The sequence below is a fragment of the Anomaloglossus baeobatrachus genome, chromosome 9 (assembly GCF_048569485.1).
Source record: "Anomaloglossus baeobatrachus isolate aAnoBae1 chromosome 9, aAnoBae1.hap1, whole genome shotgun sequence".
NCBI lineage: Eukaryota > Metazoa > Chordata > Amphibia > Anura > Aromobatidae > Anomaloglossus > Anomaloglossus baeobatrachus.
In genome coordinates, this window is record NC_134361.1 from 56,164,216 (window position 1) to 56,181,771 (window position 17,556).

At 42.5% G+C, this 17,556-nt stretch overlaps 1 protein-coding gene across 2 annotated transcripts in view; it reads left to right on the forward strand.

Annotated features, from left to right (window-relative positions):
- LOC142250466 (interleukin-13 receptor subunit alpha-1-like) overlaps positions 1–17,556 on the forward strand; it is a 79,759-nt gene that overhangs the window by 6,276 nt on the left and 55,927 nt on the right. Inside the window, exon 1 of one of the 2 annotated variants that reach the window (XM_075322654.1) lies at positions 5,553–5,611. The exons of the other annotated variant lie outside the window; for it this stretch is intronic. Coding sequence (XP_075178769.1) covers positions 5,599–5,611 — 13 coding nt within the window. The 5' untranslated portion in view covers positions 5,553–5,598. Of the gene's footprint in view, positions 1–5,552; positions 5,612–17,556 lie in introns of those variants that run through there. 2 annotated transcript variants of the gene reach the window in all.

The window sequence follows — 17,556 nt, forward strand, 5'->3', positions numbered from 1 at the left end:
TGGCTGCCGATCCGGTGACCTGTGGGAATCCTCCAGTGGGTTCCGAGCAATCCCCGGTGGTTGGCGCCCGTTGTGTTCACAATGTGAACGAACACACAACATTATTTGTTTCTTGTTTAGTTCTTTTGTAACCATGCTATTAGTCTGCAAGAGAACTAAAACATTAAGGGAAATCTATCTGCAGGTTTGTGCTATGTAATCTGAGAGCAGCAACATATTGGGTAGCCTGATTCCAGCGATGTGTTATTGCTGGGAGCAGTTGTAATAGAATCCCAGTTTCAGCTGTTGTAGCAGAGCTCAGAATGCTGCTGATGCCAGCTTCCTGTGTGCACTGTTCATTGTCAGAAAACTGCTAATCAGTGGTGGGGGCAGGGATACACTGATCAGCCTGATTTCCCTACAGTGAGACATAGGGTACCGTCTCACTAAACGACGCACCAGCGATTCCGACCACGATTTGACCTGGTGAGCTGTCAATCAGGCAGATCTCACGAGCCACCAGCGACTCTGCGCTTGGTAACCAAGGTACACATCGGGTTACTAAGCAAAGCGCTTTGCTTAGTTACCCGATATTTACCCTGGTTACGTGTGCAGGGAGCCAGCGCTGGCAGCCTGTAAGCGTGTACGCTGGTAACCAGGGTAAATATCAGGTATCTAAGCAAAGCGCTTTGCTTGGTTACCCGATATTTACCTTGGTTACCAGCGTACACCGCTTAGCGCTGGCTCCCCGCACACATAGTCAGGGTAAATATCGGGTAACTAAGCAAAGCACTTTGCTTAGTAACCTGATGTGTACCCTGGTTATGTGTGCAGGGAGCCAGCCTTAAGCGGTGTACGCTGGTAACCAAGGTAAATATCGGGTAACCAAGCAAAGCGCTTTGCTTAGTTACCCGATATTTACCCTGGCTACGTGTGTAGGGAGCCAGTGCTTAGCTGTGTACACTGGTAACCAGTGTAAATATCGGGTTACTAAGCAAAGCGCTTTGCTTAGTTATCCAATATTTACCCTGGTTACCAGCGTACGCTGCTTACACACAGTCGGTGCTCAGTCTCCCGCGGTCAAACACGCCGATGTGTGCTGCACAATGGGAGACCAATGAGCAAAAAATGAACCAGAACAATGTGTAACGATCAGTGATTTCACAGCAGGGGCCAGGTCACTGCTTCGTATCACACACAGCGAGATCGCTGATGAGGTCACTGGTATGTCACAAAACCTGTGACAGCGTCTCGCTATGTGAGAAGTACCCCATAGTCCTGTACTAATTAGAATAATCTCCTGGTGATAAAACACTGATTGTAATGAAATTACAACACACAGCCCAGTAAGTGACATATGCCTGGAATCAGGATCTTTTGCCTTATATTATGCTGCTGTCAGATTATAGAACAAAAACCTGCTGACAGACTCCCTTTAAAAACAGACTAATTAATAAATTCTATGTACTTTTCAAATGGTCTTTATAAAAAATACAACCAGTCCTGAAAAAGAGACCTCAAACAACTTTTGTTGCCGAAATTATTTTTTACCTAAATATTTTTAAAGAGAATCTGTAAGCTGGATTTTGCTTCTACTCTCAAATAATGTATATGCGCATGTAGCTTTTCCAAACGGAACTCCAGCAATACTTTTACATGGCCAGTCCGTTCCTCTATTACTGAGAAATAAGGGTTTGAATTCATATATAAATGAGGCCGAAGGACTATGGTAGATCTGAAGCCTCTGTCACTCCAGCTCTATTCCCCACCCAATGCTACCTCCTCCCCTTCCCTGACTGATTGCTCCCGGGCTTGAAGTCACACAGCATAGTCTGTCAGTTAACCAGGAGGAGGCGGCGCTGGGCGAGGAATAGAGCTGGAGTGATAGAGGCTGCAGATCTACCATAGTCCTTCAGAATGGAGCTGGAGTGACAGGCCGCAGATAATAATAATAACAGATCTACCTTAGTCCAATAGAACTGGAGTGACAGAGACTGCAAATCTACCATAGTCCTTCCGAATAGAGCTGAAGTGACAGAAGGTGCAGATCTACCCTAGTCCTTCCGAATAGAGCTGGAGTGACAGAGGCTGCAGATCTACCATAGTCCTTCCGAATAGAGGCGAAGTGACAGAGGCTGCAGATCTACCATAACTCTTCAGCCTCATCAGCATATCAATTCAAACCCTAATTTCTCAGTAATGGAGGAATGGACTGGCTTTATAAAAGTATTGCTGGACTTATCTTTGAAATCGCTACACGAGCATATAAATAGTTAGGTTAGTGGAATAATGCAGACTGATTCCCTTTAACACTTGGATTGTCCTTGAAATACTAAACAAATATCTTAGTCTTAAATGCCCCAAATAGGTCAGTTCTTAAATGGTATTTGTCACCAAATTTTTGCTACCCCTTCTGAGAGCAGCATAATATAGGGACAGAGACCCTGACTTCAGTGATGTGTCACTTACTGAGCCGTTGCTGTCATTTTCATAAAATCACAGTTTTTTTTGCTGCAGTTCTGCCAGTTGTCTGAATGTGTAGCACAGTATAACCCTGCTCAAACACCACTGATTGGCAGCTTTTTGCCCTTCTACAGTGTCTGCCAATCAGTGAGGGTGCAGATCAAGGGAAGGGTTACATGCCAAACTGCCATTGAAGTAAATCCAAGACCAAATAGCTAGAAATGGTGATCTTTATTCGTCTACACGTTTCAGAGATTATTCTCATTCTTAAGGACCAAAAATCACAACTACTACAGGTGAGACTTCCTGATCTCTTCATATCCACTTGACTACCTACCTGCCGGCAGGTTTACTAGTCCTCCAGTGATAATATCCTGTTGATAAAACAGTGAATATAACAAAACTACAGCTGCCCAGTAAGTGACACATCGCTGGAATCAGGGTCTCTGTCTCTACAATGCGCTCATCTGAGATTAGGTAGTACAAACCTAGAAAAATATTCTGTTTAAGGGGTTAATTGTTAAAGATAGCCACAGGCTGCATACCAAAACTATCAAGGTGTTGTTAAATGTGCTTAAAGATAAAAACAATTTATGTCATAAATGTCAGAAAAGCCTGGGTGTCGGCATCCATCTCCTGCTGAAGGTCACGGTGCTCTTCGTGGAGAGGTGGCCGACAAAGTTGCTGGATCTGCAGGGAGATTCAAAAGGTTTAATGCTTTTTCCTTTACTAGCTGTAGTACCCAGCGTTGCCTGGGATAGTAACTGATTCTTTGTTTCTCTCCCTGTCTCTGTCTGTCTCCATTTCTCTCTGTCTGTGTCTCTGTCTCTCTCTCTCTATCTTTGTCTGTCTGTCTCTTTCCCTGACTGTCTGTCTCTTTCAATGTCTGTCTGTTTCCCTGTCTGTCTCTCTGTCTGTTTCTTTGTCTGTCTCTTTCCCTGTGTCTGTCTCTTTCCCTATCTGTCTTATCTGTCTGTCTCTTTCCCTGTCTGTCTCTTTCCCTATCTGTCTGTCTCTTTCCCTATGTGTCTGTGTCTGCCTCTTTCCCTGTCTGTGTCTGTCTCTTTCCCTGGCTGCATTGTAGATGAGAAACTGTGGAAAGAAAAGCGCAATAGGGTTTTACCCCAAAAAGGGAGGAAGATATGTAATAAAAACACACTCACCTATAATGGTTGTGCCAGTCACAACCACTATACAGGCATATATAAGATCCAGGTCCAGGCAGCAGTCCCAAAGTTGGCTGATAACAGAGAGTGATAGAAGAAGGGTCTTAATTCCGCGCCAAGGACTCAATGGATCCAGGAAGAGATTAATGCTTCTTTAATAACATGCACAAGTCTACGCGTTTCTGGAGACACAGCTCCCTTCATCAGGACATTGGCAAGAGAACATCAAATCTCAAATTCTCTTGCCAATGTCCTGATGAAGGGAGCTGTGTCTCCAGAAACGCGTAGACTTGTGCATGTTATTAAAGAAGCATTAATCTCTTCCTGGATCCATTGAGTCCTTGGCGCGGAATTAAGACCCTTCTTCTATCACTCTCTGTTACCTGGCTGCATTGTGACACGCCAACATTCCATTTAAGGGCGTGGCTGCGCATTCTTCTGAAGTTCTGGCTGCACTGTAGCTCTCAGCTCCACTGACTTTAATGGAGGCAGATTTTTTGGTGAATAACTGTAAAGCGCGGGGTTAAAATTTCCCCTCAAAACATAGTCTACGACGTTCCCTGAGTCAAATAGAGTGTCTGGGCAAAATTTTGTGATTGCACATACGACGGTGCCGATTCCTTTAGAAGACAGACAGACAGACAGCCAGCAAGACAAAACAATCACTGATCTCGGGGAGACCAGCCAGAGAAAACACTGCCGGCAGCCAGCAAAGGCGCACAACACAGTGAAATCCTAGGTGCATTGCCCCCTGGGAAGTATGCAAATCAAAAAAGGTCCGTGGACCCTCTGATAGGAGTCTCGACACAGAGTATAGCCAGATATCCCTCCGGGAAGGACCCAGTCAAGGAGTGGCTCGATACCTGTCCTTGGTATTTCTCTTGTCATATCTTTAAATGCGTCAAAAAATTGGATATTGACTAAAAGGGCCACTTAATATGGTGGTTATGGTGGTTTCCTTAAAAAGAGCCACTCCTTGGCTAGGTCCTTCCCGGAGGGATATCTGGCTATTCTCTGTGTCGAGAGTCCTAACAGAGGCTCCACGGACCTTTTTTGATTTGCAGACAGACAGACAGACACTCAGCCTTATATATTAGATTTTATCACATTCCCCATCTTTGCCATCTTTTTAAAAATCCCAGACAGCCCCTTTCAGGAGATGTCCCCTTGATGAGTATTTGGTGAATGTAAGATGTTGCAGATTTTCTGCAGCAGCGTTTCTGCACCTACTAGGTTACTGCCTTTTTTTCCATTGCATTTTTGTAATGCTATTTTTCTCTCTTCTTGGTATTTCATGTTTTAAATTAAACTGTGTTGTTTTTTATTTTATTTTTTTTTTCTGGTATTTTGCTTTAATAAGACTTTATTGATTGTCATGTGTGGATTAAAAGCCCAGGAACTTGTTAGTCCGCTGATGACCTGTCCCCATTGCATGGGCATTACCACATTGCCTGTGCCAGCAGAAGCAGAGCCACTGCTATAATACGAAGCCATGGTTCTGCGCTCACCTCTGACGTAGAGGAGCCCATGTAGACCATCTGTTTGCCTTGTGACTGAACCTGTCGGGGGTCACATATGGCCTCCAGGCTGCACATTGTCTTAACAGGCAGTGTAGTTTTTGCACTAGCAAAACTGCATAAAGCCAGGAAGCCACATTCCCAACTTATGGCATTTAGATTTAGTAATGTGTTCTGTGCAATGGGATCCACCTTTCACCCTGCTCGTAAGTGTCGGTGGAATTCGTGGAATCCTTGTTTATCTTCTATACAATCATGTAGTACAGCCTCTGAAAACTTGTCAGACCAGTACATAAATTTTACACTTTTTTGTTTTCCTATAAATTAATGTCCACATACTGTGAAAAGGAAGAACTGAACTGCAGGATAATTGAAGCGTAGTTGATGGCATAACTTGAAGCTCATGAGCTCCAATGGACCAACCACTAGGATTTTGCTATATGAAGTAAAGGCAGCATCATACAGGCAGTGAGATGCTGAATCCAGGTATACCTTTTGTTGAAAGATCGGATGTTTGCAGAAATATCTTTAATCAAATTTGCAGAAACACACTTCACTTTGATTGTGTGCAACAGGGGCAGGTCCTTGTGGGCCGGGTCCTCTGCGTTTATTCCACCTTCTCCGGCGTCCTTCTGGCTTGCCCCCTTTTATTTACTTGACTATTGCGCTGCGCCACCATCGCTGTTGTTGGTAGCGCGTGCGCATTGCTAGAGTAATTCTGTCTTAATTAAAATGGCACTGGACTTCGCGCATGCGCAAACCGCAATCTCCAGTGCCATTTTTATTGAAGACTGAGTGGCAGGGGCGCTTGCACAGATGAAAAAAAAATTAAATTTGCACATGTGACGATGCCTCTCATATTCTTCATAAAAGTATCTTCAATCTAATGGCACCGGGGAATGTGGTTTGCACCTGCGCGAACTCCGGACTCGTTTTAATGACGACAGAATTACTGTGGCAATGGTGGCTGGTTCTCATTAATTGCATTGGTCTTTTGATAAGACTTTTGGGCCCCGTAGGCTCAAGGATCCAGATGCCATTGCAACCCTGCACCTATTATAGTTACTGATAGCACTCTAGTCTACAGCGGATGCTTGATAACATAGCTTGTTACATGAGCCGTATATTTTGTGCTCAGATTACTTACTGCTCCTGCGGCCGCTCATTGTTCTTTCAGGGCCGCTCATTAGGCTTTATTGTCAGAAAGTTGTCTTTTGACTATGAGAATTCAGATTTTCAGAGAATTCGGGGTCGGCGAGGGATTGATCTCTGGTATCTGGCCAGATGCCGGTCCTCCTATAATCTATGAGGACCAGAATCTGGGGCAAAGGGGTAGGAGCAAGTGCTTCATACTTGCCAAGTCACTGGCGCGGCTCTATGCTCCCACGACCTATCATTCTTCTTCTGGGAACACTCATTAGGCTCATACATATTCACTGCTTCCCCAACCCACTGGCGTCTCTGAATGGTTGAAGTCACTCAGTGTGGGTGTGCGTCTGACTGCAGCCAATCAGATGCCTGTGGGTGGGGGATGCAGTGAATATGCATGAGCCTAATGAGTGTTCCCGGAAGAAGACTGAGAGGTCGCGGGAGCATACAGCTACGCCAGTGACTCGGCAAGTATGAAGCACTCCTACTCCTTTGCACCGGATTCTGGTCCCCATAGATTATATGGGATCCGGCCATATACCAGTGATCAATCCCTCGCCGACCCCAAATTCTCTGAAAATCTGAATTCTCATAGTCAAAAGACAACTTTCTGACAAAAACAAAACTGCAGCAACTTCGCTATTCTCCATAGTGACGGAATGCGCTGAACGCAAGTGTGAAACTAGCCTTACTCTGTTTTTTTAAACATAAATAAGGGGGTGGACAAAAGTATTGGCACTGTTTAAAAAATCATGTGATGCTTCTGTAATTTGTGTAATTACCAGCACCTGTAACTTACCTGTGGCACCTAACAGGTGTTGGCAATAACTAAATCACCCTTGCAGCCAGTTGACATGGATTAAAGTTGACTCAACCTCTGTCCTGTGTCCTTGTGTGTACCACATTGAGCATGGAGAAAAGAAAGAAAACCAAAGAACTGTCTGAGGACTTGAGAATCCAAATTGTGAGGAAGCATGAGCAATCTCAAGGCTACAAGTCCATCGCCAAAGACCTGAAAGTTCCTGTGTCTGCGGTGCGCAGTGTCATCAAGAAGTTTAAAGCCCATGGCACTGTGGCTAACCTCCCTAGATGTGGAAGGAAAAGGAAAATTGACGAGAGATTTCAACGCAAGATTGTGCGGATGGTGAATAAAGAACCTCAACTAACATCCAAACAAGTTCAAGCTGCCCTGCAGTCCAAGGGTACAACAGTATCAACCCGTACTATCCGTCGGCGTCTGAATGAAAAGGGACTGTATGGTAGGATACCCAGGAAGACCCCACTTCTTACCCCGAGACATAAAAAAGCCAGGCTGGAGTTTGCCAAAACTTACCTGAGAAAGCATAAAACGTTTTGGAAGAATGTTCTCTGGTCAGATGAGACAAAAGTAGAGCTTTTTGGTAAAAGCCATCAACATAGAGTTTACAGGGAAAAAAAAGAGGCATTCAAAGAAAAGAACACGGTCCATACAGTCAAACATGGCGGAGGTTCCTTGATGTTTTGGGGTTGCTTTGCTGCCTCTGGCACTGGACTGCTTGACCGTGTGCATGGCATTATGAAGTCTGAAGACTACCAACAAATTTTGCAGCATAATGTAGGGCCCAGTGTGAGAAAGCTGGGTCTCCCTCAGAGGTCATGGGTCTTCCAGCAGGACAATGACCCAAAACACACTTCAAAAAGCACTAGAAAATGGTTTGAGAGAAAGCACTGGAGACTACTAAAGTGGCCAGCAATGAGTCCAGACCTGAACCCCATAGAACACCTGTGGAGAGATCTCAAAATGGCAGTTTGGAGAAGGCACCCTTCAAATCTCAGGGACCTGGAGCAGTTTACCAAAGAAGAATGGTCTAAAATTCCAGCAGAGCATTGTAAGAAACTCATTGATGGTTACCGGAAGCGGTTGTTCAGTTATTTTGGCTAAAGGTTGTGCAACCAAGTATTAGGCTAAGGGTGCCAATACTTTTGGCTGGCCCATTTTTGGAGTTTTGTGTGAATTGATAAATGATTTGATTTTTGTTTCATTCTCTCTTGTGTTTTTTCATTGCAAGCAAAATAAATGAAGATACTAATACCAAAGAATTTGTGATTGCAATCATTTTCAGGAAGAAACTGAGTATTATCTGCCAGAATTGCAGGGGTGCCAATACTTTTGGCCAGCACTGTAGAGACAGACAGCGACACACAGACAGAGACTGGGAGAGAGACAGAGAGATAGTTACCGTACTATCCCGGGTACTACAGCTTGGATATTATACCGTATATGTATGTGTGTGTATTATTGTTTGATTTGCTCTCGGGTGGAGTTGGAGAACACACGTGTATATATATATATATATATATATATATATATATATATATATATATATATATATATATATATATATATATATATATATTATATAAATATAGTGTATGCGTGTGTGATCTCCAACTCCACCAGAGAGCAAATCAAACAAGAATACACACACATACATACATACATATATTATATTTTATGTATATATGGATAGATATAGATGGATGTATATGTATACCGTATATATCTATGTATGTGTGTTCTTGATTGTGTTGCTCTCTGGTGGAGTTGGAGAACGTCTGATAAGAACAAACATTGTGAGTCACCATTTAATTTTTGCTTTATCTTCTACTTATACTATTATTCTTCACATTCCACGTTTCAATTACCCGTGGCCTGAAATTATATTTCCATCTGTAACACATTAATTTCTGAGTCTCTCTTCACATTTATTTTGAATCCCAGCCCATGAGCAAATAAAGCCACTTATTAGCTTCCCTTCTGAATTAGGGGCACAAAGTCCATCAACCCCTTATCCGCACTGATGGCGCCCTACTTGTTTCATGAAAGTTTTCTGTATGTGTAACAATTTCTCGTACCTCATTCATTCACCCCCCCCCCCCTCCCCCACCTGCCCGCCACTCCCGGGGTACACATGAGCTCGCCAGACTGGCACAATTTTTATGCTAAAAAGTCACAAACACAATTCAGAACAGAGAAGAATTTGGTGCAAAAAAACCCAGCAATTATTACATGAATAAACCTTCAAGTGATGGGGTTATATAGTTTTGTGAAATGTGCCACCTTATATCATCTTTTAGAACAATGTCCCCAATATTTTTATTTATTTTTTTTTAAGCGCTAATGATAGATTTTGAAAAAGAAGTTGTACGTTACTTAAATATTTTAGAATTGTGCTTATGGTGGTAAGAGTAACAAAAGTTTTTATTTGCTTACCACCATGAGCACAATTTTGAAATAAAAAAAAAGTAATGTACAACTTTGTTTAAATAATAAAAAAAAGAGAGCAGTGGGGATAAAGATTTTTATTTTTATTTTTTTTAACAACGGACCCCGGCTGCTCTTTTTTTTTTTACTGGCGCCTTCATCCCTTCCATTGCTTTCATATGGCCTCTGTGACGATCAGTCGCCATTTGACGCAGAAGAGAGGTCTATGAGCCTTTCTCTTCTATTTTGGAAAGCATGGGAGATAAAACAGTGGAGCAAAAAGCGTAATAGGGTCTAACCCGGTAAGGGAACAAATAACAGAATTAGGTGCACTCACCTATTGTGGTTGTAAAAGTCACAACCCCTGAAAAACACATGTAGAGATGGTAACAGCCGCAGCCCTGAGGTTAGACGTAGAAAAAAATTGAAGAAGAAATCTGGTATACGCCGCGCTATCACCAAGGAATCCGATGTTAATTTGATTCCTTTATTCTTTGTACAGGTCGACGCGTTTCAGAGACATCTGTCTCCATCAGGACTAGAAGAACTATATACGTCATACATTTGTATTATCGCCGGATTGTGCCGCACGACCTCGCGTTTCATCCGGCGTCCAGATCCGGCGAAATTGGTCTTTGCGGCCGCCGGAAGGAACGTCTAAAGGAACGTTTTCTGTGAGCATCGGAAAACCAGAAGGCGCCAGATCCGGCTGCATCCATCTTTTTGTATAATGGATGCCTATAGGCGCCGGATCCGTCATCATCTGGCAAATGACGGAATGTGGCGCCGGATCCGTTTTTTGCTTCTGGGCATGCCCAGATGTTCTGTAAAACCATTTATGGTCACAAAAAAGTCTCTCTCGCAAATAAATTGAGCGATGGATCTGTTTTTTTTACCGCATCCGTCGCATCAGTTTTCCCACATTCTACCACGAATCCGTTGCATCAGGCACAAACCGGATTGTGCCTGATGGCAAAAAACGGATGTGTGAAATTACCGTTAGCAAAAAGAATGTACATTACTGTGTCCACAAATGCAAATTGATAAACATGCTATATAGTATATACTGTACTGTACAATGGTATACTGTATACAGTACAAAAAGTTACTGCCAGACCGGGTCAGGGCGCGGTGAAAGGACAGAACCGGAAGTGTGCATAGTGAGGATTTGTTCTTATTGAAAATCATTGCTCTTAAAACAAGTTAGGCTATGTGCGCACGCTGCAGATTTTACCGCGGATTTGCTGCTGAAAATGTGTCTAACGTTTCTGCAGTCATTCCCCAGCAAAACCTATGGGTATAAAAAAAATTGCTGTGCGCACACTGCATTTTTTTTATACCTGCGGATTTACCCGCGGAATTTCCGCTTCGGAATTAAGGTTCATGTCACATCTTCTTTTCTAAAGGTACCTGCGGTTTATGCCATAGACAATGGTAAAAAACCGCTGGGACCAACCTGCGGAAAAACTAATGAGATTGCTGGGAAGGTATGTAATTGCATAACTGGAACACGGTGATAATATTAAGTTACAAATAAATGTATTAAGTAGAATTTATTTTCATCTTATACCCCCTTGAATGCTTTGCCAATAGTGATCATTGTAGTTTCGTTTTTTCATTTGGACTTTTGTACTGTATTTTACACCTGACTCATTTTGACCATTATACTTCTGGCAAAAGGGATTATTATATTCCAAGCGATAATGCTTCTTTGGCTGGTTTCCATCCTCACCCATTGTGGACTACTTGCAGATCAGATCACGCCTGTGGCTGGGCAGCAATTACTTGCAGAATGATATACAAATCATTTAGCAGTGCACACGCCAGACTTGGGTTATTCTGCGTCTTCCTTCCTTTACGTCTACAAGGTTTATAATAACATTTCGGTAAAATAACACTTTGTCTCTTCCAGTTTTGTTTCCGAAAACAGCCTTGAATATCTCGGCTCATATCTTTATCAGCTAATTTACTAAAATAAAATAAAAGCACTTGTGGAGAGGAGGTGAAAGTGATAGCAGTGAAGCAGAGTATTCTAAAAAAAAAAAATAATATATATATATATATATATATATATATATATATATATATATATATATATATATATATATATATATATATATATATATATATATATATATATATATATATATATATAATATACATACATGCATACATACATATATACACACACATATATATATACATATACATACACACACACTCATATATATATATATATATATATTATATATATATATATATTCCTCCCTTCATGATGCTAAACATTTTATTTAAACTGTTAAGATTTTTTTATATAATTGTTATCTAAAAACTTGTGAAACTACGCCACTGCTCCCTATGGTTTTTGTTGTTGTGTACAGCACTGATCTTGCTACAACAGCCCCGCAGCCATTCAGCGAGTTCAGCAGGTCTGAGCGGCTTGTGCTGTCAACTCAGGCACAGCTGTTGAGCTGATTGATTGGCTGCAGCGCTATCGATGTGACATCAGCGCTGCAGACAATAACAGACACCGTAAGCTGTATTGGAAACCCTAAATTGAAGTCAATGAGGGTAAGAAAAGCACAGTTTGATTATTATTTATTTAATTATTGATTTATTTATTTTTTGTATCCACTACGGTTAGAGGAAAGGAGGTTTAATCATAATCAAAGATGCATATTCTTTACTGTAAGAGCAGTGATACTATGGAACTCTCTGTCGCATGATGTTGTAATGATTGATTCACTACTAAAATTTAATAGATGCCTGGATGCCTTTCTTGAAAAGCGTAATACTGGGTATGTGCACTAGATTCTGTGATGGGGTGTTGATCCCGGGATCTAGTCTGATTGCCGTATGTGGAGTCAGGGAGGAATTTTTTCCCCTAATGTGTCGCTTACTGTCTGCCCCTTGGTTTTTTTTTTTTTCCTTCCTTTGGATCAACACATTCGGTTGTCATGGGTTGAACTCGATGGACTTAAGTCTACCTTCAACCGTAAATACTATGAAACTGCAGCCTTGAGACAGTGGTTTCCACAACCGGAAAACCCCTTAAAAAGGGGTGTTCCACTATGAAGTATGGTGGCCACATTGATGTAAAGCTGTGACAGAAGGCTTTTTCTAAATACCTTTTGTTGTTAGTTCTGCCTGTGAGCGGCGCCATCACTGTCCGCTAATCCCCATCACGTGACCCGGGCTGCAGTGACCTCTGATGTCCGGTAATGTCATGTTACCTTCCGGAATTGGAAGTTGACCCAACCTCACCGAGGCAGGGCCCAGTCTCCCTGAGTGACTGGGCTGTGGGTGGGAGTCAGACCGCACATCACAGCCCAGCATCACTCCTGCTTGTGGCGATCTGCTGTAAAGGAGAAAATGCGCGACCATTTTTTTTGCCATGCCTTTTTTAGTGAAATCATTGGCTGGAAGGGCTGAAAAAGGCAGGAAAAAATGCACCAACAATTGACATGCTGCTTCTATTTTTTCTGCACCCAAAACTGCAAGGAAAAAAGAAGCAACGCGCACGCAGCACTTAAAAATTCATATTGATTTTTCTGGCATAAGGAGAGACATGCAGATTTGGGCAACAATCTGCTCGAGAAGCTGCACCAAATTGCATAATAAAGCTCAGATTGCACACACCCTTAAAATGCTCCAGTTTTTCACAGTGTGGCTCATGTTTCGTTTATACCACTTTTGAATTGGCGTAATACTTTTTCATTCAAACTTCTGGTGTGTTTCTTTTTTTATGCATGGTGTTTATGCCACATTTTATAATAAAATCAGGCCAAGGCGAGGTGGAGAAAGTGCGTACTGTATAATACATGGGGTGCAGGACTTTGTCAAATTTATATTACTACAAATAAATGTATCCCCTATAATAATAATAATATTCTTTATTTCTATAGCGCCAACATATTCCGCAGTGATTTACAATTCTATCCTACCCTATCCTGTTGATAAGGGATTGCTTACTGATCGCCGGGGTCTTACTGCTGGAAGCTCCATCGATCCTGAGCATCGGACTCTTCGGAGCCAGGTTGATTAAAGGGAACCTGTCACCAGTTTTTTGCTCTATAAGCTGCGGCCACCACCACTGGGCTCTTATATACAGCATTCTAACATGCTGTATATAAGAGCCCAGGCCGCTGTGTAGAACATAAAAAACACTTTATAATACTCACCTAAACCGGTCGCTGCGGTGGATGTGGGTCAAATGGGCGTCTTCGTCCTTCGGTGCCGGAGCCTCTTCTTTCGGCCATCTTCCTGTTTGTGAAGCCTGTGTGCATGACACGTCTACGTCATACACAGTCGCCGGTCCCGCGCATACGTACTACAATACTTTGATCTGCCCTGCTCAGGACCTGAATGCCGTCAAGTGTGTATGATGTAGGACGCGTCATGCCCCCGGCTTCAGAAGATGGAGGACGAATGTGGCCGAAAGAGGAGGCGCAGGCACCGGAGAACGAAGACGCTCATCTGAGCCACATCCACCACAGTGTGACCGTTAGGTAAGTATTATAAAGTCACACACAGTAGCTACTGGGTAATGACCAAAGGTTCAATAGAATTCAATACAGCAAATTATCAATAGACAATTAAAATATAACTTTTACTTACAAACACCTAAAAGTAAGGTCACACTGACCCATCGTAATTAAAAATTAGACATACAAACCACCAACATGTATATTATGTATATGTAATATATATATATATATATATATATATATATACACAATGTATATTAGGTTTGGCCTCTCTGTTTCTATATAAGGGATATGTAGATACCAAACTGTAATTAGATTGCCACTACCACAATGAATTGTATTATCAATTGCTTATAAATAAATTGGAATTATCTCACCCAATTCTCAGGTGCCAAGTTCTACATAAATTGCTGGGGTCCACTCATTCTCGTACCGGAGCCCATTAAGAAACAGATATTCCCCACAGCGCGTTTCGTTTATATATACTCTTCAGAGGAGTCATTTGTGCGGCAGATTCATTACAGGTCCCTTCAAATATGGACCTATTCCTTACATAACATGCACATGGCAGTAGAGGCCGTGCTTATCGCTCTGTCCAAATTTTAATTGTCTATTGATAATTTGCTGTATTGAAGTATTTATTATAAAGTGTTTTTTATGTTATACCCCCGGCATGGGCTCTTATATATAGCCTGTTAGAATGCTGTATATAGGAGCCCAGTGGTGGTGGCCGCGGCTTATAGGGCACATGAAAGTGCGGCTACGCAGGACCTCAATGCCAGCACGTGTATATGACGTAGACGCGTCATGCACCGCGGCTTCAGAATAAGGAAGAGCAAGATGGACGAAAGGGGAGGCGCCAGCCCCGGAGAACGGCGCCACCCCTCCGACCATTGTGCATCGGAGCGGCCTTCTAGGTGGGTATCCTAAAGTGTTTTTTATGTTTATACCCAGCGGCCTGGGCTCTTATATACAACATGTTAGAATGCTGTATATAAGAGCCCAGTGGTGGTGGCCGCAGCTTATAGGGCAAAAAAACTGGTGAAAGGTTCCCTTTTAATAATACAAATTTTTATATAGCACCAACATATTCCATAGCACTTTACAATTAAGTGTGGACATGTACAGACAATAAAGACAAAACAGTGTACCACATAATTCAACAGTTACAGGAGGATTGAGGGTGCTGCTTACAATCTGTAAGGAAATGGGGGGGGGGGGTACAATAAGTAAAAAGTACTTGTAATGTATGGTCCAACCTTCATTATAATAAATAGGGAATTTCAAATAAGCTGCCTGATCCGGTCATCAGTAGTAAATCTAGAAAGCGGGAATAAGGAAGCATTAGATTAGTGAGTTGAGGTGATAGGCTTGTCTAAAGGGATGTGTTTCTAAAGCAATCATAAAAATGTGGGAGCTAGGTATTATTGGATCCTCTGGGGGTAGCACATCCTAGAAAACTGCTGCAGCAGGAGAGAAGTCTTGGAAACAGAGGTGCAAGGTTTGGAGTATGGAGGATTGTAGTCTTCATTCAGTTGCAGAATAAAGAGCATGGGTAGGGTGATAGACAGAGATTAGTGAGTAGATATAGGCTTGTACAGAACAGTGCAAGCTTTGTGAGTGAGCGAGATAAGATTGAATTGTGTAGTGAATGAGTAACCAGTGCAATGACTGGCACAAGGTAGAGGCATCGGTGAAGCTGCTGTACAAAAATGCGATCCTGGCTGCCACATTAAAGGGAACTTATCATCAGTTTTTTTCCCTATTAAACCAAAAATATCACCTTCTGCAGCTCCTGGGCTGCATTCTAGGAAGGTGCACCTTGTTGCTGGCCCCACTTGCAGACCCCTAAAAGAACTTTATAAAATCTTACAGTTTCCTATGCAAATGAGTTTGGTTTGCCAGATGGGCGGGCTCTAATTCGGCTCCTGTCCCCCCTCCTGCCGCTTTTCGCCGTCCCCCAGTCATGATTTACATGGATTGGGCCGCCTCTATCATCATCCATGCTTCTGGAGTCTCGCGCAGGCGCATTTCGGTGTGCCCCTATCACGGGGCTGAGCATAAAGTTTCCCTTGCGCGAGCGCCGGTGATGTAGTTGCGCAAGCGCAAGTTTATGGGCGGCGCTGTGTATAACCTTACCAGCGTCATACTCGTACCTGCCCATAATCTCGCGCCTGCGCAATTACATCACCGGCGCTCGCGCAAGGGAAACTTTATGCTCAGCCCCGTGAGCATAAACTGAATACAAATTTTTTAAAACAGGTAGTCAGTATAAAATTGATTTGGGGTCTGATCCTGGCCCTCCACTGATCATCTATTGTCAAGATCCAGCAGCTGGATGTAATTCACTCCATAATGTTCATTCCTGTGCGATGCAGATCATCTCTTCACTTCAATATGCATTGTGCTGCAGTACCTAAGCTCAGCCACTAGCCAGTGAATGGCGCTGTGCTGTTCTAGTTCAATTCACTGCATACATCTTGCCTCTGCTGAACACCATTAATGGATTGTGTGCTGGGTGCCAGGTGTTTGATTGTCGATTGTTGACCTATTCTAATAATAGATCATTAATGTCTTGAAGGACTTTTCCTGTTTCAGAAAACTTCTATCCCCATACAGTTTAACAAAAAAAAAAAAAAAAAAATATTGTGCTTTACTCACCCTTCCTGGGTCCAGCTTTCAGTTTCCATCACTGCTCTTGTTTGCAGCGCTGATGATGATGATGTAGCCAATAAGTGAGCTCAGCAGTTTCACACAAGTAGATGGAATAAGCTGGACTCAGAAGTGATGACCTCACTGATTGGCTGCAGCGCTGTGACGTCAGTGCTGCAGACAATAGTAGATAGCAGAAGCAGCGGCAGAGACTTGGTGCTGAACGTAAAGCGGGAGACAAAAGATCAATTTTATTTGTTTTTCTTTTTAAACAAACTGCTCCTCAGATATTTTGAAGCCTACAAAACCCCTTTTACACTATGTGCATACACTGAGTATTAGGTGCAGAAATTTTCTGCACCAAATCTGCATCTTCTGGCAGAAAAACACATCAAAAACGCTGTGAATTTTTTCTGCATTTTTTGCATGCGTTTTATTTCATTTGTTTTTCTCAATGAAGTCAGTGGGTGGAAGGGCTGAAAAACGCAGGAAAAAACGCACCAAGAATTGACAGATTATTTTCTGCACCAAATCTGCAAATAAAAAATAAGCAACGTGCACAAAACTTCCGAATCCTCATGGACATAAGAATAGACCTGCAGATATGTGACAAATCTGCATCAAAAACGCAATGTGTGCACATGGCCCTAACAAAGCAAGCTCACAGAGGTGATGGTCAGGAGCCCACATACTTTTGGCCATGTAATATACTATCCGTTACACTAGAGTAAATAGACTCTTGTTTCAGCTTTCCCACAATCTAGGATTACTTCATAAGGTGCTGCATGCACAATGGCCGTACAAGTATGCACAAGTAAAATGCTAATCTTTATGCCATAGATCTTGACACCTTAGCAGATGAATCAAGACACAACATGCTTAGTCTAAACTTGTATTTA